This window comes from Myotis davidii, unplaced genomic scaffold (assembly GCF_000327345.1).
Source record: "Myotis davidii unplaced genomic scaffold, ASM32734v1 scaffold217, whole genome shotgun sequence".
NCBI classification, from domain to species: domain Eukaryota; kingdom Metazoa; phylum Chordata; class Mammalia; order Chiroptera; family Vespertilionidae; genus Myotis; species Myotis davidii.
Genome location: NW_006290034.1, coordinates 8,937,156 through 8,959,252, shown reverse-complemented (window position 1 = coordinate 8,959,252; position 22,097 = coordinate 8,937,156). Strand labels below are relative to the sequence as shown.

Below are 22,097 nucleotides of genomic sequence, written 5' to 3'. Positions count from 1 at the left end.
CTCTGGTAGTGTCTGTGAGGCCATTCACATACCGTATCATAGTATGTTGTTATAATTGTTCTATTTTAGTATTAGTTATTATTATTAATAACTTACTGTGCCTACTTAATAAGTTAAACTTTATCATAGATAGCATGTATAGGAAAAAACATAGTATGTACAGGGTTTGGTACTATCCTCGGTTTTAGGCATCCATTGGGCATCTCGGAACGTATCCCCCTTGGATAAGGGGGGACTACTCTATACATTTGTTGGATTAGGAGGAACTATGGAGGATCTTCTCAGGCAGGTTAGTGAGTGTTTTAGAATATGAAACTAAGTATTGTGAACCCCTGACTAGAAATATTAATTCATCAAATCTCCACTGATCTGAGTACTCTTAGTAATCTTTGCATTAATAAATGAACTAAAGAGCCGATGAACAGATGACGAAAGAGCAATGCTTTCCACATTGTGAACAGTAGAAACTGGTTCATTTGTTTGGGGTGAACTAGGTCCCTTGCACTGGCAGGCAAGCCGGGGTCGTGGCACAGAAATAGCCACATCATCCAGGTGTCTGCACGCCAGAGTGACCCACAGCTCCTGCTGATTTCGACAGAACTCAGCTAGGGTGGGAGGTCCCCGAGCACCCCCTTTCTCCCCTCTGCCTCTCTCTGTTTGTCCCATGGTGCTTTGCTGCCCACTGCATATTGGAGAGAGAGGATCATTGATTGGCTGCCTCCTGCACGCCCACAACCTGGGCATGTGCCCTGACTAGGAATCGAACCGTGACCTCCTGGTTCATAGGTCGATGCTCAACCACTGAGCCATACCAGCTGGGCTCCTTTATTTCTTTTTAAATTAGATTAATTTTTAAAAAATAATTGAACATAGTAAAAAAATTAGATTAAGTCTGTCAGATTCAAGGACCTATTGGTCCTCCTTGCTTAATCCCACTGACATGTGGTTAAAACTGCATTTTTAGCCATGGGACTCTCAGTCCAATATAGGCACAGCCTGGGCAGGAACCTCAGGCCCGGCAAGGCTGGCCCAGCCCTCAAACCCCTTTAGCTCTGGCAAGTGTCCCAGAGGTTGTCTTTCTAACCCCCAAGAGAGGGAGGCCATGAAGTGGCCGGAGCCAAGTAAGTCTGCAGCTGGGGCGACGTGGGAACACTGGGCAGAGAATAGCGGCGCCCGCAGGGCTCGGCATTTCTTCCAGCTGTTCGTGCCCAAAGACGGCCACTCCACACGCGCACGTGCTGCGCCCAGAAAGATCCGTGAGGTCAGGCTGGGCTTTGGGGTGAGTCCTCACCGGAGCCGGCGCTCCCTCGGAGGATGTGTGCGCATGCTCAGTCTCACACTGCCCTTAGAGCCCAAGTGCCTCGACCACATGACGAGAGTTTGCTGTGCGGGTCTGTGATAAAGCCCGTGCCTGGGTGAGATGGCAGAGACAAGAGGTGCTATTGCCAGAGCATGGACTGTATTGATCATAGGTAAATTCTTCCTTCCGCAAACAGGGTTAATAGGGAGACAGATTTTACAATGTGGCCAACACACTGTCAATTCAGGAGGTTTTAGACCAGGGATGGGGAACCTTTTCTTGCCCAGGGCCAGCCGGATATTTATAACATCATTTTTGGGCCATACAAAATTATCAACTTAAAAATTAGCCTGCTATATTTGGTCGAACATTTAATTAGCTCACCCCTAATGCCTTGGCAGGGCCAGACCAAATGATTTCACAGGCCTTATACAGCCTGTGGAGTGGACATTCCCCACCCCTGTTTTAGACCCAAAAAACCCTCAATACTCAAGCCCAAATTTAGGAAGCCTGGTCACTGTATCCCTGAGGGAGACCTCCTCTTAAAGTTATACATTTTTAAGTTTGTTTTTCAATTACAGTTTACATTCAGTATTAGTTTCAGGTGTGTGGCATAATGGTTAGACAATCCCATACCTGACAAAGTGTTCCCCCGATCTTCCCAGTGCCCACCTGGCACCATCCTAGTTATTACAATGTTACTGACAGCTTCCCTGTGCTGTGCTTCGCGTCCCGGGACCGTTCTGTGACCACCGACCAGCACTTCTCTATCCCTCACCTTTCCCACCCAGTCCCCAATGCCCCTCCCTCTGGCCACCATCACCACATTATAAATCTTCCAACGGAGACGAGATACCACGGAAGTCACCACTATGAAACTACTGTAAGGACCAGTCCAATGTCAAGCCATAAGATGAAAAGAACAGAATCTGTGTGAGTCACCAGGCCTGTCGCAAGCAGCAGCCCTGTCCTTCCAGTGAGCGCTGTGGGTCGGTGTGGGGGGTGTCTGTATAATACACAGCTCGGCCTTCGCACCTAAATGACTTGTTCCACCAAGAAAGCCGGCCCCTGCCCGCCAGTACTGACCCCTAGGATGGAGCCTCGGAGGCTCCCTGTCTGTAAACTGGATGTGGTTTTACCCCGAGGAGTGGTTTCTGATGGGACAGTCACCAGGAGAGTGGCCAGCGCACCGTCCTGCAGCCCGGCTGGCCAGGCCAGAGCGCTCCTCAGTGCCCGGCGCCTGTCCCAGCAGCGCCCACCCTGCTGCCTGGTGCCCACACCAAGCAGGCCTCTCCTCACCATCCGCCTGTGTGGGCAGGGAGGTGGGCCAACACACACACACGCTCACCTGCCTCCACCTTAGAGGGACACACATCCACCCTGGCTCAGGACACCCAGCGAATGTGACTGCTCAGAGCCCCACAGCTGATGAGAAGCAGAGCCAGGATTGGGGCCCAGGTCCCCACGAGGCCCGGGTGGAGGGAGCTGGAGGTAATGGATGAGAGCGTGGGCTCTGGAGCCAGAGTGTCCCCCGAGTTATTTATGAAGGAAATGCAGCATCCCCAGGACTCAAAGGAAAAGGGAATACAGCAGCCGCACCTCCCCTGCAGGGCCAAAACCACCGGCTTTGATGCAAGGGCACCTGGGTCTGAGTCCTTGCACGGTCAAGGCCTCGAACTGGACATCTGACCACAGGCCGGTGACACTTCTCAGGGCTGAGCGCTTCCTGTGGAACAGACACCACTCCCCCCGTCACAGGTCTGAGGAGAGAGAGGAGGGGATGACAAAGATGGCCGGCACGCGCTGGTGCTCAGCAAAGGGCTCTGTTGAATCGTCGTGTCCGTGACCACCCAGCTCTCTGCTTGGTTCTCCACAGCGTTCACCGTCATCAGCAGATGTCAGAATAAACACTAGCGGACGTCTCATAAAGTCGCCAAGCAGCAATGCTCCTCCGTGTGCACTATGGGGAGGCGATCAGAGCCCTCGGCTTCCAGCCACTGCTTTTGTTCTCTTCCTCACCTGAGGAGTGAGGCTATTTTCCCCACTGATTTTTAGATACAGTGGAAGGGGAGAGAGAGAGAGAAACATTGGTGTGAGAGAGACATATCCATTGGTTGCCTCTCGCCAAGTGGGGCTGGGGATTGAACCTGTAACCGAGGTACATGTCCTTGACCAGGAACCAAACCCGAGACCCTTCGGTCTGTGGGCCAATGCTCTAACCACTGAGCGACCAGCCAGGGCCAGCCACTATTTCACATTGAGGAAGTCTCTCCAGCAGCAGAGCCCTGTCTCCACCAGGTTTAAATTTTATTTCTTAGTTATTGTTTTATGAGGAGTATCAATCCAGGGAAGGTTTAGTCACGAAAGGGGTGACCTGTCCCTGGCGGCAGTGCCTACCTTGTGGGACTCTGAGGAAGGCTGGGGTTTGGGCAGCCGGACTGCATTTTCACAGGCTCTTGGGCACAGAACTCTCTGAGCAAAACTGGGAAAGGGCATGGCCTAGCCCGACGTCAGTCAAATCCATTTTTTTAAAAATCCACTGGGAGAGAAAGAGGGAAAAAAAAGAAATCAATAAAATATATATTTTTTAAATAACTAAATAAATAAAATAAAATAATCCACTGGGATGAAATGTGTAGGAAAGAGCTTGAAAACACATTAATTCACGTTTAAAAGGATGGGAAATATGTAGGAAAGTGTTTGGGGGAAAAATCCACTGGGATAAAAAGAAAAAAACGTGGCCTCCAGAAATAGCCCGCTCAGTCCGTCAGTGTGGGACCGTGCCTGTGCTGGAGACGGCTGGAGAGCTGGGCTGTGTGGGCCGGGGCCACATCGGCACTACCTGGGACCTTGTCAGAAATGCAGCTTCGTGGGTCCCACTGGGCCTGCGAGCCAGAAACTCTGGGGCGGGCTTCCCTCCAGGTTCCAGAACCGAAGCTTGGGGTCATGGGGTGACTTGAGGTGAATTTCTAGGGAACACGCTAAGCATGTGCACCCATGCTTCTCCTGCAAGAATTCCCTCTCAGTTTTTAGATTAGAAAATGGAAATCAGGGAGTTGTGAGCTGCTCAGTCTCACAGCTGATGAGTAGCAGTCATGGGCCCAGGTCCCCGTGAGTCCCAGGTGCAGGGAGCTGATACAGTGGGTGAGAGCGTGGGCTTTGCAACCAGAATGTCGGGGTTGGGATCCCAGCTATGTCACTTTAATGCTGTGTGGTCCTGGGCAAGTTGGTTAGCCTCTCTGTGCCTCCAGTTCCTCATCTGCAAACTTCTACTTCATGCGGGTTGGGGGAAGGTTCCATAAGGTGGTTTATATTAGGTGTGGGAGCAGGATCCAGCAGGTAGTAAACACCCAATATCCTTGTTGTTGTTATGGTGTTTCTCAACGTGGGGCAGTGGAAAGAACACACAGCACTGGCCCTTGGATCTTCACTTTGGCATTGGTCAAGGTGAGAGCCCCAAATAGAACAATGGGTAGCCTCCCTCGCCCCCAAGGCTTTTTCAGGGGCCACGATCCAGCCCCAGAGGCCCCAGCATTCACCTGAGTCTCAGAACGTAGCTGTGCCATCCCCTCCCCTGCCTCCTGCGGGCACATCACGTGCCAGCCCCCAGCTATACATAGATCAGGCCTCATTTGAGGGCGGTGGAAAGTGACAGGAGATTACCGGGAGGTAAGCATCAGCTCTCCGGTTTCAGGGCAGGACACACAGTTGTTGAATCGCTTGACTTGTCGCCAGATGGTATCAGGGACAGTGGGTGAGAACAGCCACTGGGCTCTTAGCTTCCAGGGACCGAGCAGGATGGCAGCCAGGGTATTTTTAATGAGTGGCTTTAGGGACATTCGCTTTGAGCAAAGATCTGTGGCATTTCCCCCCAGGCTCCTCCATCCTCAGATTTTTTTCCAGACTCTTGAGCCTGGCGCCTGGCATATTGCAGGTGCTGTCCTCTGAGGCCCAGAGCCCAGTCACACAGCCCAGGGAGCCTGTCCCCTGGTGCTTCTGTATTAACTTCCCCCTCCTTTCATGGGCAAACTTCTTGAACAAATGACCCACACCTGCTCTAGCATGTCCTTGCCACCCACTCAATTCCCTTTGGTTTCTGTCCCCGCTCCTCTCTAAAAGGTCATTGGTGGCTTACCCGTCCTGAAAGGAGAGACTTCATGGGGTCCCCCTGCCCCCAGGACTCGCTGCAGCATTCGATCCGACCACCCACTCCTTCTCAACGCTCTCTCTGCCCGTGACTTTGGAGTCATGACACAGTGTTCCTTGTCTTCCTCCTGCTTCTCTTAGAGTCCACTCTGCCTCCTCCTGCTCTTGCCTCCTATGAGGTGGCCAGTCCCTGAAGATGCCACCCACCTCTCACCTCTGGAGCTCCACTCAGAGCCTCTCCCCTGAGCTCCAGGTTGGCACCTCCAGCTCTTGGCTGGACTTCCATCGCCATGAACTCACTGCATCTGAATCCTTGCCCCTGGCTCTGGCATGCCCTCCTGACGTCACTGCTTTGTCCTCCACTCTGTTCCCTGGCTGGAGACCCTGGAATCATCTTGCCTCCTCCTCTCCTTTGGTTTCCCTCCCTTCTCTCTCTAAAGCCATGCATGGCAGAGTTACCAGGTCCGCCTGACTCTCCATTTGTAACCTCACCCCACAAGTTACACCTTCTCCGTCCACTGCCACTGCCTCCATCTGACACCAGTCACCTCCTACTTAACTATGGCATCAGCCTCCCAACTGGTCGCCTTTCCTTTCCACTCTCCTTTCTCTCTGTCGGGTCTATGACCTCAGATCACCTTCCTCAAACCCAGATTAGCCACACTGCTCTTCTATTCAAACAGCTCCCAAGTCAGAATGACCAGTCCTAATATTCAGAGTCCCTCACACTTTCTCTTGTGCCTGGAACACACTGCTCCCTTCAGTGTCCCCAAAGAAGCCCTCTGCTCAAGGAAGTCAGCCTGATGCCTCTGTGATGATTGGCATCAAACTAGACCTCATCTTCAAGGGGATAAGTGACCAAGAATAGTAAATCCCAGTGGTTAAGAACACAGGGCCTGGAATCAGAGACCTGGATTTCTGACTTGGTCGCAAGGGCTGGGATGGCCGTAAAATATGGACAATAACAATATCTATCGTGAGGCTGTTGTGAAGATTCTATGAGATAAAGCATGTAACGTGCTGGCCCAGTTCTTGGCATGCAGTAAGTGCTTAATCACTGTTGGATTTTCTTAATACCATGACAGCTGGATGGGGTTCTGGACCTTGGGACAATTCAAAAATACCGAAGCCTGATGTAGTGAAATGAAAAGAGAACAGTCACTGCTACTGAGGACCTACTATGATCATGGTCTGTGCTAAACAAAAGTGAGTGAGACATATTTTAGCATCAAGGATCTTGTGATTTCATTAGGGAGGAAGCTAATAAAAAATTAGGTAGGTGCTAAAGGACTGGAAAATAAAGGCTATATATATATATATATATATAGAGAGAGAGAGAGAGAGAGAGAGAGAGAACACTACGAATGTCTACTTTATTACTGACTTTACATATTATTTAATAGAACTTTTTCCATAAAATTATTTTTGTACTTAGAATCAGCAATGGCTGCCCAGTTGGTTGGAGTGTCATTATATACACCAAAAGGTTGCAGTGGTTCTCAACCTTCCTAATGCTGCGACCCTTTAATACAGTTCCTCATGTTGTGGTGACCCCCAACCATAAAATTATTTTCGTTGCTACTTCATAACTGTAATTTTGCTACTGTTATGAATCATAATGTAAATATCTGATATGCTATATGTGTTTTCTGATCGCGACCCACAGGTAGAGGACCACTGGGTTACAGGTTCAATTCTCAGTCAGGGCACATACCTAAGTTGAGGGTTCAATTCTTGGTCAGAGTGTGTACAGGAAGCAAATGATCAATGTTTCTCTCTCACATTGATGTTTCTCTCCCTCTACCTCCCTCTTCCTCTCTCTAAAAGTCAATGAAAACATATCAGCTGAGGATTTAAAAAACAAAACAAAATAGAATCAGCAATGGCCAAAGTAAATCCTAATGCTTCCGCAAAGAATGAATGTGTGCCAAAGTCCAGGGGCTACATGTACCAACCAGTAAGAGACAACCCTGTTCTGTAGGGTGGGCAATAGGTCTCTAGGGTGGACAATAGGTGAGACCGTCTGAGAAGTTACCAATCAATCAAACAAAACCAAACCAGCAGAGGAAAGACTAAGTCAGCAGGATTCCAGTTTTCTGGAATTTAGAAAACAGTGACTCTCTCCTTTCTCCTATTTGTAACTCCATCCCTGCAATTGGCTCAAATGTCCTTGAATTTGTGAAGTATTTGGGCTAGTCCATCATTTCATACACAGTCTGGTGTCTCCAAGGAACTACATGAGACACGAAAGAGGCACAAAATGGGTCCTCTCTTAGGGAGGAAGATGCGCAGTACAGAAGAGACGTACACAACTCTCACGACTGTGAAATAAGCGTCGGCGCCGTGTCTCTGCGATGAGCTACTGGAATTCACAGAAAGGAGGCTGGGGTGAAATATGACCCTGGAGCTGGGCTTTGCAGCCGAGGGTGGCCAAGGCTGCAGCAACATGAGTGAGCACTGGGACTGGGCTGTAGCCGAGTGCAGAAAGGAACATCTGAGCTGGAGATCAGGGCCAGAGCAAAGGCGGAGGTGCCATCCAGCCACGTGGGAGATGCAGACAATGCCTGGCTTGCTCCCCCAGTCAGCCGGGGTTCCTGGTCTTGGGGGGAAAGGATCGGGTCAGGAGTCAGCCCAGAAGGCCTTTCACCACAGCCATTCTCCAGCGCCCGCCCCCCCCCACCCCCCTCAGTCTCACTGCTCTCTCTTGGGTTGCAGCCAGTTAGCCTTGGGTCACCCTTGGCTTAGGCTCATGAGAGGGGCTCGCTAGGGCTGATGGAAGTGATGACAGAGCTCAAGTGGGCAGGCTTCGGGCCTAATCACAGTGGGAGGCGAGAGTGACGGGGCACTGCGGGGACTATGCGTCAGTGTGCCAAGGAGGTGAGCAGGTCTCGGCCAGTGTGGTCTTGGCCCATCGGTGAGAGCCGCTTCTGTCTGTGCTTCCACGCCTAGGACGGTGAGGGGCTCTGCTCAGTTAAACAGGAAGCCAGGGGAGCAGAACTGAGTTTGTCTGAGATAGCACCTTCCCCGTCCACTCGTCTGTCTTCCAAAGTCACATCTAATCAACGTGGGGACTAGGAGACCGTGACTGACATGCCTGGGAGAGGCACACATCTGTATCCACCTAAAAGCCAACAATATGTGGTGGTGTGTGCCTAGGAGACATCAGAGTTAAATTCTGTGTTGAATTTTCAGAGTTAACTTCTTATATTCTCGGTAATATTCGTATTTCTCCTCTATGCCTAAGGTAGGGGGCCCACAGGGGCAAGTGTGGAAAACTTTATGCCATACCACTTGTGGGTGGGTACCCATCTTCCTGAGGGGACAAGCGTAGAGTCCTTTTGCCCCAGTTGGTCACAGTAATAATGAGAGTATGAAGGAAAGCCCCCTGAACATCTCAAAATATTATCCTGTGACACAGTCTATATCTTTCTGCCTTGGGCTCACGTATTCTCCTTGTCTTTCCCTTCAGCTTGTGGCCCAAGTCCTGGAACATAAAGATATAGGCTTTGTGATGGTCGATGCCAAGAAAGAAGCCAAGCTTGCCAAGAAACTGGGTAAGTGTGATTTTTGTTAGATACATCAGGAAGAAACAAAGCGTCTTGCAAAAAAAAAAAAAAGAGTATAGTTTCATTTATTCTTGCATGATAACTGGGCTTTATATGTATGTTCATTGCTATGATCTTGCATACCCTAGTCTTAGTTATAGAAGAGTTTCAGAAAAGTAAATACCAGCTTAACTTGAATGGTTTTACATTAATCATCTAATGAAGAAGACTTCTTCCGGGAGAAATTGACACTAAATATTTAAGCCTTTATTTTTAGATCCTAGAGTTAAAAGGCCTGCTTCTCTATCTCACTACCATGGTGGTCTCTCCTTCCATCATCTACTATTTCCTTACCTCTCGGCTAAAACAGCCAACACATACAAAATTAGTGGTAGTGACTCTGATGTCCCAGTGGTTTCTAAATTAAAGGCTAAACCCCAGGTGGGCATTATCACCAAGGATGAGAGGGAGGATTTGGATGAGGTATGCTGACTACCGCGCTCGGGCTGTAATCTCTGGGTCAATATGTCCTGCATAAGTGCAAGCAAACTTTAAGATCCTTACAGTGCTAATTCCAAGGAGAAAGAACACAAACAACTTCCCTGGTTTTCAAACATCCCGCACGTGAACTGCCCACTTAGCATTTTTCCACATGACTAGTGAACAGTGGCCATGGCAGGAGGTTATAAAATAGGACCTTTGAAGAAAGGTTAACTGGATGTGGAATAGTAAGCATGGGGCTGGAGGTTAGTGGTGGTTCTATCAATACATCTAGGTAGCCCTGGCCAGTTTGGCTCGGTGGTTAGAACATCGCCCTATGGACCGAAGGGTCGAGGGTTCGATTCCCGGTCAAGGGCATCTAACTTAGTTGCTCAATCCCACTGTTTTAAAGAGAAGTTGGATTTCCAGTAAATTTAATTTGAGGAAAAAACTAGCGTTCCAGTGATCTAGAAATTTAGGGAAGATAAGCTGGGAAAGCATTCATATAACCCAGTGAACATCCTCCCAGTCAGGATGTGATGGGGCTTGCAAAGTCTCAATGGGCCTTTCCCCAAGCTCAGCCTGGAGGAATTACCAGAGCAGGTTCCTTCTCGACTACCTGATCCTCGGAGTTTCCAGGACAGTGGTGTTTTGTGAACCTTTTTCTTATCTCCATCCTCACCTCCACTTGCCCGAGTTGGGTCGCCATGGGCCTGTTCCTGAACCAGCGCAACAGCCTCCTAACTGATTTCACTCGGAGCAAAATCCAATAGCAGGACACTGGCTGCTATTCCTGCGGTACCCTTGTGATCAGCCACTACCAGGTTCAAGGATGCGTGACGCATTGCTCCTTTAGGTTTGGAAATGGTGCTCCAGGCTCCAGACGTGCCCTGGGCCACAGTAGGAGGGGGCCAGTCTCCCTTTCCCTAAGGTTCGCAGAAGAGTTCATTTGGAGAAAGCATTCTCCAGCAACAGAGAGTTTGAGAACAAGGAATCTAAGGAATTAAGGATGCCTGCAGCTGGACTAAACGCCAGCCTCAGCTCGTTAGCCTTCCCGGGGGGAAATGCAGTCTTGCAGCAAGTATTTGTTCAGGTCACGGTCACGGCACTGTGCCAAGAGCGATGGAGGGTGGGAAGACGACGCAGACCCTGCCTGGCAGCATTCTCAGCTAACTTGGAAGAGAGGATGTGCAGAACTCAGATCCTCTAGAAAATCAAGCTGTTCACTCCGGCCACAAACATTTATGGGGTGCCCAGTGTGTCCAGGCTCTGAGCGACACCCTGAGATACGAAGATAACAATGGCCCTACCCTCCGAGAGCTTACTGCTACCGTGAGTACATGTACATGGAGCCCAGAGAAGAGCAGTCATGGCAGGGGACACCAGAGTGGCCTTCCTGGGGAAAATGAGTCCTAAGCTGAGACCCGAAATAGCTGACCAAGATGGCGGAGGGTGGGGGTCACCCCAGACTCGAAGAATAAGAGAACATACGTGTAGAGAATAATGCTCTGTGACGTTTCCTATATAAACCCTTTTACATCAGCTTGTGGGCAAGAAGCAAAGGGAGTTAAAGGGAGTAAGAGAGCAGTTCTCAAAGGAGCACTGGTCTACCCAAGGGAGAATGTGAAGGGTGGGATTGGCATGATGTTGTGGAAGGACCTGAAAGGCAGGCTAAGGAGTCAGGTGGGCAGAGGGCATTACAACTTTGTGATAAGGAGAAGGGGGTCACAGGAGTTTTGGAAAATTGAAGCAGTGACGGGGTGGAGAATAGATTTTTCTTTTTAAGTTAAAATCCAGTTGGGATTGTTGGTTCTTGACTATTTTATTTAAGTTTGATTTAAATTTCCAACAGCAATGGAGGGTAGGAAACGATGCAGACCCAGCCCTGGCAGCATTCTCAATGGACAGGGAAGAGAGGATATGCAGAATTCAGCTCCTCTAGAAAAGTGAGCTGTTTGTGGGGTGCCCAGAAATCTGATCTAAATTTCCACTAGGAGCAGCTCAGAGGTGTGGTTTCAAGGGAACCATCCTAGGAGTAAGGCGGGCTCCACTCATCCTGACCTGGCCAACAGGATGGCTTTTCCTGCATCAGGATGATCTTGTCATGGGAACTCTTCCTTTCTTCCAGGTTTCCATGAAGAAGGAAGCCTGTACATTCTTAAGGGCGATCGCACAATTGAGTTTGATGGCGAGTTTGCAGCTGATGTCCTGGTGGAGTTTCTCTTGGACGTGAGCATTTATGCACAGTGCCCTGCATGGAGCTGTTTGGGTTCCATATAGGGGGGAAGTAAAACTTTAAAATAAGAGCACAGAAGCTGGGTAATTGGGCTTGATCTAAGACAGATTTCCCAGGCTTCACAAAAAGTCAAGGACAGCATACACCCCAGTGCTATTTACTTATTCCAGGAAGCAGGCCCTTCGGTCACCTGAGAAACTGTTTCCTGTGATCAGAGGGTCACAGATCGGAACATGTTATTTCTCTTGGCCGTCATATACCGACACCCCCTGGAATCCCCTTGGCTTGTTCCAGGGCTGCTGAACAGGAGTTAGGAATTGTGAGGAAGTGGTGGCTAGTCACCTGAAGACCAGTAGGGAGAGGAGGAACGATCAGCCGAGTTACCCTCAGAGCAGAATAAAAAGGGGAAGGTCTAATGAGCCCCAATATCATCCTTCTCAGCCATATCACAGCATCTACCCTCAGATCCATATGCACAGGCGAATCCATATCTCAAACACCATACAAATATTCTATCCATAGACAAACCCACTCTCTCAATAGCAGCTGTGAAGTCCAGTTCAAGCTACTTTTGAACACAGATTCCTGTACAGAAAATGTACATCCATATTGACGATTCTTATCTACCAGCTCGTCCACAGTGGTCTCTCACCTCTCTCCACAGCCTCAAAACCCAGAGACAGAGTCTAAGTGAGTTAGGTCGCCTCCTATGAAAAAGTGCCCATAGGTTCTCGTTGGCCCTGTCATTGACCCATAACTGAAAGCCCTAAAAAAGTTGAGGGCAGCAGCTGAACAGCTGGGCCAACATGGCACTGCCCCGCCCTACCAGCGAGGCCAAGGCTTTTAGCTCACAACAGACGCCAGACTCTAGCTACCGTAAACAACAGGCTACGTGGTCACCCACACAAATAGAAATCCAGAGTGAGGGCAGATTTTAGAGTTGATCAAAACAGGGCTCTCGCTCCATTTCTCTCTGTAAATCATGGATAATGCTGTTTTCTCTGTGTTGGCTTTGTCCCTAAGCTGACTATTCCCAAGTTGATTCTAAGATAAGCCAGCAGCAGGAGCGGATACATCACATTTCCTCATTAATATTCAATAAGAGGGAGGGGAAAAATCTGGCTTCCCATTGTTGCCTTTAAGAGAAAGCAGAACTTTCCTAAACCGTTCAGCAAATCTTCCCTGGAGAGTCATTGACCAGATCTGGGTCTCATGCCATTTCTGAACCAATAAATGACAAGAGAGATAGAACTGCCCACACCAAGCAGCCTACCCCACTGAATCAAGGTCAAGTCCTCAAAAGGCACTGTTGCTGTACTCATTGGGGGAGGGTGGGATGGATGCTGAGGCACCAAGCGAAGTCCCACAACTTCCCTTCAAAGCCCTCTGCATTTGTGCCCGATTCCTGGGGAAGGAACCGATTTTGTGTATTTGTGTGTGTGGCATTTCAGCTAATTGAAGATCCAGTGGAGGTCATCGGCAGCAAACTGGAAGTCCAAGCCTTTGAACGCATTGAGGACCACATCAAACTCATTGGTTTTTTCAAGAGCGAAGACTCAGAATGTAAGTTGTCTGTCAACTCCAGCCTGTTGGTCTAAAGCAGGGGTCCTCAAAATTTTTAAACAGGGGGCCAGTTCACTGTCCCTCAGACAGTTGGAGGGCCAGACAATAGTTTAAAAAAAAGCTATGAACAAATTCCTATGCACACTGCACATATCTTATTTTGAAGTAAAAAAACAAAACGGGAACAAATACAATATTTGTATTTGCACGTGGCCCACGGGCCGTAGTTTGAGGACCCCTGGTCGAAAGGCTACATTCCCAGCAAGGTATGTCATGTTATCCATAAAGACGATGGGCATGTCCCATGTGGGTAGGAGGGAGAATCTTCCTTGCACCCTGAGCAAAGGGACACCTGTATTGATTGTACAAAGCAGGCAGGGAAGCTGAAGGAAGGCTGTGGCTGGGCCATGTTCTCTGGCCTTGAAGGGGGTGAATGTTTTACAGAAGAGAGAAAGCCCTTCCTCCACTTTTCCACTGGCTCACCCAGCAGCTCCCATGGTCACCAGTTGGAGAGCTTCTCAGTCACTTGGACAGCATTAGAGGAAAGCTGGGGTAGGCCTGGGCTTAGCAGCTGCAGCACAATGTGGAAAATTGCTGGCCAACCCAGCTGACCACCAAGGCAGCCTGCAGTAGCACACCACACCCTTGGGTGTATTCCCTTTGAAAGTTTTGCGGCTGGGGTTTGGGTGGGCACAGTTACATATCACAGCATCAGCACAACCCTACAGGGGTTGAAGTCAGGAGGAATCAGGAAGGGGAGGAACCAGTAAGGCTAACAACCTGAGTACCTTTTCTTAAAGTGCTTTGGCAGCATGAGCCCAGAGTGAAGCCTTTTTCTGGTGTCTCAGCCTTGGAGAGAGGGAGTGGGCTTAGCTATGAAAGAGGACCTGTAGCATTAGTACAGGAGAGAAGTGCAAATAAGGGATGCTTCTGGCTATTTCTGGAAACTCCAAAATATTTTGAAATTATTTGTGAAGCTGTGTCTCTACCCCATCTGCCAACTGGCATCCTTAGTCATCTCAACCACCCACCAATTTTCTCTCCCCCATGGCCTAGCTGAACTGTCTCCTCATTTGCTATGTAAACGTCTCTATTCACCCTCCTTAACAGTGTGTTAGGGGAAGGTGGCTAAGTGGGGAGTTTTGCCCTGGTTCTTTGGGTGACTTCATTTCAATGTTCACATTTCTATATAGATACTGACTACTCTGGGGAGATCAGAGTAGAAGACTAGACCTGGTTTCCTGAAGACAACTACTGTTTGCAAGAGGTTACGGGTTCGACCCTAACTTGAAGCACCCACCTGGGATCTGCCTTGCCCCACCCTTTTCCATCTTAGGGATACAGACTGGCTCCCCAAGAGAAGAAGGGAGTTCTCTTGTCAAAGGTCTAACCCAATGATGGCGAACCTATGACACGCGTGTCAGAGGTGACACGCAAACTCATTTTTTTGGTTGATTTTTCTTTGTTAAATGGCATTTAAATATGTAAAATAAATATCAAAAATATAAATCTTTGTTTTACTATGGTTGCAAATATCAAAAAATTTCTATATGTGACACGGCACCAAAGTTAAGTTAGGGTTTTTCAAAATGCTGACATGCCGAGCTCAAAAGGTTCGCCATCACTGGTCTATGCCATGCTTTCCATCAGGGAAGGAGTTCAGGAAGGTGGAGAGAGGTTCATCAGTGACAAGGAGGACAGGGAAGTGGGGAACAGAATTCTTAAGGAGCCCACTGCTGCTATAAATAGACATGTGACTTAGCTATGGCTTTAACCATTTCCCTTTCTATACTCTCTCACCTCCATCTGTTCATTCTCCAAATCTCTCACCCATCTTCTTCCCCTCCACTCAATCCTCCACCCCAACTAACGGCCTATATGACATATTTTGGGACAACCCAATCACTTTTATGAGGATGAGTTTGTGTGAATGTGGATCGGTAGGTAGAGGTTTGTTGTACACTTTCAACCCCTCTCTCATCTGTGCCTATTGTGCGTACCTCTGCTCTAGCAACTATCACACCACACTGTGATTCTTCAAGTGTCCATGACCCACCCTGGGCTGTGAGCCTTTGACTGTTGTCCATGTCTTCCTCATTTTGGTGTCCCCTGAGCCAGCGTTATTCTTAAAATGTTTTCCATTGAAAGTTAGAAAATTCTGCATGCTCTTAGAATTCTAGCAAAAGCTTGTGCCTCTGATGATGAAGGGGTGTGAATTCCAGGAAATGGAAAAAGTTAATATTGTTGGATCAATGGCTCTCAGGATTATGGAATTTTTGTAGAAACACTACTACTATTACCATTATCATCACCCTCACATCTAAGGCTTGAACCAGGATGCCTTTACCTAGTAACTGTCTGGGTGTGGTAAGGCACAACATGACCATACCCATACGGCCTCATGCCTCTCTTCCCCAGTTTCTACTCAAGTTTGGGAACAGAGTCAAACATGGTCTTGATTAGTTTTAAGTGATCCTTTCAAGGGGTCAGGATGAAAAAAGGAAAAATTAAAAAGAAGGAAAGAAATGCTAGGATTTACCAAAAAGAGTGCTCCTGCTAAGAGTTTAAAATACTTCTGTGCTATCATTTTAATTGAGGTACATTTCTCCGCACACTGTGTTCCCTAACACACAGGCTGCAACTCTCTAGGGGGCACATGAAAAAGTAGCAGTGACTTCGAGCGAAAGAACTTTTCCTTTGGGTTTGGAGTTTGACCACCCCTTTTCTTTCCCTTGTTCTCTCTGGGTTTTCTCCTTTCCATCTACCAGCTTTGTAAAACATACAACAGTGTGGCAAAGAGTTCTTTTGGGTGATTGAATGCCAATCAGTTCCAACTCCTTGGGGAAGCCGTGGGTTTAAATGGTACTAAATAATTATCTATCTAAATAATATGTACTCAATAATTATCCAATTAGGACTAATTGGCTTCCCACTCTCTCCATTATTTAAACAAAGAAATGTTTGCAGTGTGCGTCTTGCAAATGTCTCTCCCCTCTACTTTTTCTTCTTAGATTACAAGGCTTTTGAAGAGGCAGCTGAGCATTTCCAGCCTTACATCAAGTTTTTCGCGACCTTCGACAAAGGGGTAAGGACCAATGACACCTCAATTTGAACACTTTCATAGGCACGAAGTATTGACAGTTGAACTTGCCACCCCTTTTTCTTTTCTTTTGAAACGTTAACCACCCTCCCCTCATGAGCACTTTCTCCAGAATTAGAAATGTAGCAGCACATCGCTACTGCATGAGATATGAATACAAAGATGTTTCACTCAGATGATGTCAGGGTATTTCTGAAAACATCCCAATGAAAAGTGATGAACCAACCATTCATATCACTGTCAGCACTAAGAATGGAGAGAGTGTGAGCCTGGACTGTGCGGGACACTAATCATCGCTTCCTTTTTTTAGAGCATCCTTTCCCTCCCTGGGGCTGCACGCCTTCCCTCTTCTGGGTGGGGAGGGGCATTGACCTTAGAAGCTCCAGTGCTTCTGATAGTTACCCACATCTTCAGGAGATGCCACGGATCTACCTGTCTATAATTCAAATGCTTGTTGTTTCGTGGGTGTAGAAAGTGCCTCTAGAAGCCTAAGAGCAGCAGAGATAGAGGGACCTCGAATCAATGGGTACTTTATTTGGGGTCTACTCTGCTTGGAGTGCTCTACCCTGGCTCCGGGTACCACTAAAATGGCTACTAATCCAGTGCTCTCTGCATGTTGGGCTCAAGTGGATATATTGCACTAGTACAATCTCTAGTCCTTAGGGTACAACTTCCAGATGCGAAAACATTTAGAAAGGTTAAGTAATATCCAAGGTCTCCAGTGAATTAATGCTAGTGCTAAGATCCCAATTTAGGACAATCTGTGCTCAAAGTCCATGCCCTCTCCTCTGTCCCACATCATTAACTAGAAGGCTCTGTTCCTACCCTTGAGATTCAAGCTGCACACTCACACATCCACACCCACATAACAAACACAACTCACACAACCCACATTCATAACATACTTAAAACATACCCAACACACATGTAACACACATACACAGGCAACATATGCATTACGTAACACACAAATCTAACACACCTACACACACACACACACACACACACACACACACGTATCACACCCCCAATGCACACCCACTAAGAATATTCTAAGTATTCTATGAAAAATGAGGAAGTCTGTAGATGCTGGAGCAGGGGAAAAGTATGATAAAAAGAGATTGTATTCAATTCATACATATAGTGACCCACTTCTATGACTATGGCCCAAGTTTACAAACCTATAATCCAGAAGAGAGGTCCATAGTCTACATCATCTGAACTTGAAGAAAATGTACCCTAATTGGTTGGATTACAGTGGAGAGAGATATTGAGCAAGGACAGCAAAAAGAATAATAATTATCATTCATTAAGTGCTTTTCATGTACCAGGCTTTGTGCTAAGAGCTTATATAGGTTTTCTCATTTCATCTTCTCAACACCCGGTAAGAGCGGGATTAGTCTTCTCAGTCTACAGAGGATGAAACTGAGGTACCGAGGGATTAAGAGATTTGCTCATGTCACATAATGAGTAGTGAAGCTGGATGTAACCTCAGGTCAGCCTGACTTCAGCGTCAGTGCTCAGTACTACTCTACTCTAGAGAAAGACATGGCACATGCACACACGCATCTGGCACATGTAAGCCTTCAGTGAATGTTAGCTAGCTGGGATGGCTGTCTGTTGTTGTTGTTCTTAAGTATATTTTTATTGATTTCAGAGAGGAAGGAAGAGGAAGAGAGAGATAGAAACATCAATGATGAGAGAGAATCATTGATCAGCTGCCTCCTGCATGCCCCACACTGGGGATCGAGCCCACAACCTGGACATGTGCCCTGACTGGGAATCTAACCATGACCTCCTGGTTCATAGGTTGATGCTCAATCACTGAGCTACGCCAGCTGGGCAGGACTGTTGTTAATAAAGACAGTCGTTTAGGTCCAGGAAGGGAGAGGTGGGGAGAAGATATTAGTGGAGAAGGGGAGGTACAGAGAAGCTTTAGCTGAGTCCATCACTGGCATCCGGTTAGGATTGGTCAGCAGTGACTATGACTCCATAGTAAGAACCCATCCGAGGGAAGAGAGTCAGGCAGACAAGCCTGGCCAAGCAACAGAGCCTCAGTCCTTGGAAGGGTGGTTCAAGGTAGAGTTCAGGGTGGGGTTGGTTTGCAGATGTGCCTCCCAGCCCAGCCGCATGGCTTCATGTCTGAGGCCCATGAAGAAGGTGAGGTCAGACTATAATTAAAAACTCAGAAGGCTCTTCACTAAAAGCTCTAGAAGACACTGAGTCATTAAGTACCACTGCTCACGTAGCCTGGCGGAATTTCATACCATTCAGAAAAAGAAAGCTAAATGCTCCCCACCTCCGTGTGGAACCAGAGGGAAGAGCTGCCACGGAGAGGACTCAATGCCATTTGGGACTTAAGAACTTGCACCCAGCAATTAGGGGCGTGGGTGACAGTGCCCACTGGTGATGGTGGGGTCCAGCAGGCATGGTTGCACCCATCATGTCACTCAGGATAGCACACAGTGTAAACTTATGAATTGTTTATTGCTGGAATTTTCCTTTTAATGTTTTTGGATCATGGTTGACTGCAGGTAACTGAAACTGCGGATAAGGGAGAATTGCTGTCTATGAGCTGGAGAAATGTAAAGAGGGTGAGATGTCAGGGCTGCTGATGTAGACTTGGGAGTTAGTAGTTTCCAAACACTGCCCATATTGTAATCCCTCAGGAAGCTTTTAAAACTATGGGTTTCTGGGCGCTAGCCCTGGAATTCTGAATTTTTTAAAAGGATTTTAACAGGACCCAGGAATATGCATTTTTAAAAAGCTCCCAGTACATTTTACCTGGTACATCATTTTGGGACCAGAAACAATTGATGGCTCCTGATCCTCAATCAACCCCACAAGGGGGCAAGAGAGGGTCAGAGGGCTAGGATGGTGTCCACTCTACTGCACCTTATAGCCTAAAATATGTAGTTCTAATTACCCCCTGTGGCGTCCCAGCGACCTGTCCCTTTCTTGGAGTGAACAGTGAGAAGCAGAATCATTTTTTGAACCATATGGGGACCAAAAGAAGCAGTGGTTATCTAAACAAAGTTGATGGAGAAGATAGACATTGAAAAGGCCTAAATTCATTAAACTGATTTCATTTGCAACAATGAAAGCCTTGCTAACATGTAGAAAAACATCTGTATCAAAATCCATACACTTGCCAATGTAAAAATATGGCCATTCTGCTTTGTAGTTTTCTTATCTTTGGCAAAATCTATTCCAACATTTTTTTAAGGCCCCATTAAATATTTACTGAATCAATGAATGAATCAATATCTCAATCTGTCAAATCTCCTTCAGTCCTTACCACCCAAAATACAAATAAAAGAATAATAATAAAAAGGGATTCTCTGAGATACAAGGCGAGGGCCCTCCATGGTGCGTGCTGGTGCGGATGTAACAAACCGGAGAAAATTATGCTCAGCGATCCCCAGAATTAAACTCAAGAACACCACAATCCAACCTCACACCCACGGTCTCCACACTGCAGACCTGGACACTGGCAACCAAGAACCAGAGAACCTCTCCTCCTGGACACACACACACGCACGCACACTCACGCACACTCACACTCACGCACACTCACACACGTGGGTGCACCAGGGCTTCCGATAAGCCCCTTCCTGCCTTTGGGAAGCCTGCATTCCAGCCGCCTGAGATGAAGTGAATTGACGAGAGCATGTCCAAGAGCAACAGGGAACATCTGACTAAACAAGTGCGGCAGCAGTGGAATATCTATGGGCCCAGGCAGCTTTCTTCACAGGGTCAAGGAGAAGGTGATTTCCTAGGGAGGGCTGGTGTACTGGCAAATGGGGTTTGAATTCTGGCTCTCTCCCCTCGGGTAGATAATCCTGACAAATTGCATACTCAGACTGCACCTCGGGCTCATCATTTGTAAAATAAGTATAATACCAGCTTTTACCTGAGACAATCAAAGGGGGGATTCATAAAGGAATCAGCCGAAAACGCGTTGTAACAGTGCCTGGCACACGGGAAGCACTCTATGTGGTTACTATTATTACTTTTTTCTTCCTGGTTCTTAAAATAAGTAGTAAGTGAACTCAGAGAACCACAACTGAATGCCATTTTCAAGCCCAGCTCTGCGAAGAACGGTGTGTAAACGCAGACACTGGGTGTAGTTGCTACTTGCCCTGCCCCCTTGCTCCTTGCCCATCATCCATCCATAGCACCCTCTGCCCGTGGAAGAGGAAAAGAGTAAGAAGAAAACAACAACCACTAATACCTCCATGTCCCTTAAAACAAAATGAACATGACCGCAAAATCTCCTCTGACTGACTATGGCTCTTAATGTAGCCTGTTTCCTTTAGCTCTGAGTTGAAAGCCAGTTTCTTTGTTAGGTACTGTCAGAAATGTCCTTCGGACTATCGCGACCTGGAATTAATAGCAGTCGAGGACAAAACTCCATAGGCAGACCCATGTTTCCTCAGAATGGACCTCCTTGTGTAAGAGCTTAAGTGACACCAGTTCCCCTCCTCCCACTTGGTTCTGGCGGCCCCGGGCCACTGGGCTGTGGGTCATCGCGGCCGGGCGGCAGCTCTCGGCAATTCCTCTTTAGTTCAAGGGAACCACTGTTCATCTCTGTGCTCTCTTGGCCCACAGCTCTGACCTGGAAAAGAATGGCATTTGGTTTTCTCCAAGCGTGGCACATTCCAGGCCTCTCAAGTCATTTCACAAAAAGAGGCCTGAGTCCAGCAGGTCTGCAGGGAACACAGCAGCCATTCTGCCCTGACAAGGCGGTGGGGCCCCTTAATCAGAGAGGCGATGCCTTCTAGGCTACGGCTCGCTCAGAGCGCCCTCTCAGGTACAGGGGAGAACAACCCCAGCCAGCTTGCTGGGTACTAGAGTACTATCCAGTTTTAGCACCCCGAGTCTAAATCCAGGGAACCCTCCACTCTGGACAAGCCAGGGTGGCTGTTCACCTTCTGATGGGTAACCAAGTGGGCAGTTTCCTGGGAAACCATCACACAAGCCCTGTACAAGAGACAGCCAACTGTATGGCCGTGCTTCAGTCTGAGTGACAGTAGGTTTATGCCCTGATCGAGGATGAATGGGCGGGCCTCTGATTTTGAGTATATGCTTTAAATGGTTCCCATCAATTGCCTGTTCTATCCAGTTGATTTGATTCAATCCATACATGCAAGGACACTGAGCATCTCTGCTGACCTCTGCGTCCTCCTCCAGCCTGGCAAACACAGTAGAGTGACGGTGACTGTAGAATTAGATTTCCCACTTTTCATTCCGTCTGCTTCCTGCCCCTGCTTGGACCTCATTGGCCAGAGAGGTTTTCTCCTCCCTATCTGTCCTTCTTGGATGGGTCCAGCCAGGCCTTAGGTGAGGGGTTCCTATCACTACAACACCTGCGTCAAAACTGTACATACCCTCTCAAGTCTTTGCCAGAGAATATGCACGCCTTATAGATGGACCATCACTGCCTCTCTAGACTAGCGTTCAAGGAAGCTCTTGTCATATTTCTAATTGCTACAGGTTGCGAAGAAATTGTCCTTGAAGATGAATGAGGTTGACTTCTATGAGCCATTTATGGACGAGCCCATTGCCATCCCTGACAAACCTTACACAGAAGAAGAGCTTGTGGAGTTTATAAAGGAGCACCAGAGGTACCCCAGGTGGCATGCAGGGGTGGGGGGTCTGGGGCCTGGGAAATGGAGAGGAGCCTCTCAGTCCTGACATCTCGCACCCCTAAGAGCAACTACTGGA

General features: G+C 47.9%; 1 protein-coding gene across 1 annotated transcript in view; it reads left to right on the top strand.

The window, feature by feature from the left end:
* Window positions 1–22,097, top strand: part of CASQ2 (calsequestrin 2) — a 42,188-nt gene that overhangs the window by 3,351 nt on the left and 16,740 nt on the right. Inside the window, exons 2-6 of the mRNA XM_006763046.2 lie at window positions 8,916–9,000; window positions 11,600–11,700; window positions 13,159–13,270; window positions 16,282–16,355; window positions 21,867–21,997. Coding sequence (XP_006763109.1) covers window positions 8,916–9,000; window positions 11,600–11,700; window positions 13,159–13,270; window positions 16,282–16,355; window positions 21,867–21,997 — 503 coding nt within the window. The remainder of the gene's footprint in view (window positions 1–8,915; window positions 9,001–11,599; window positions 11,701–13,158; window positions 13,271–16,281; window positions 16,356–21,866; window positions 21,998–22,097) is intronic.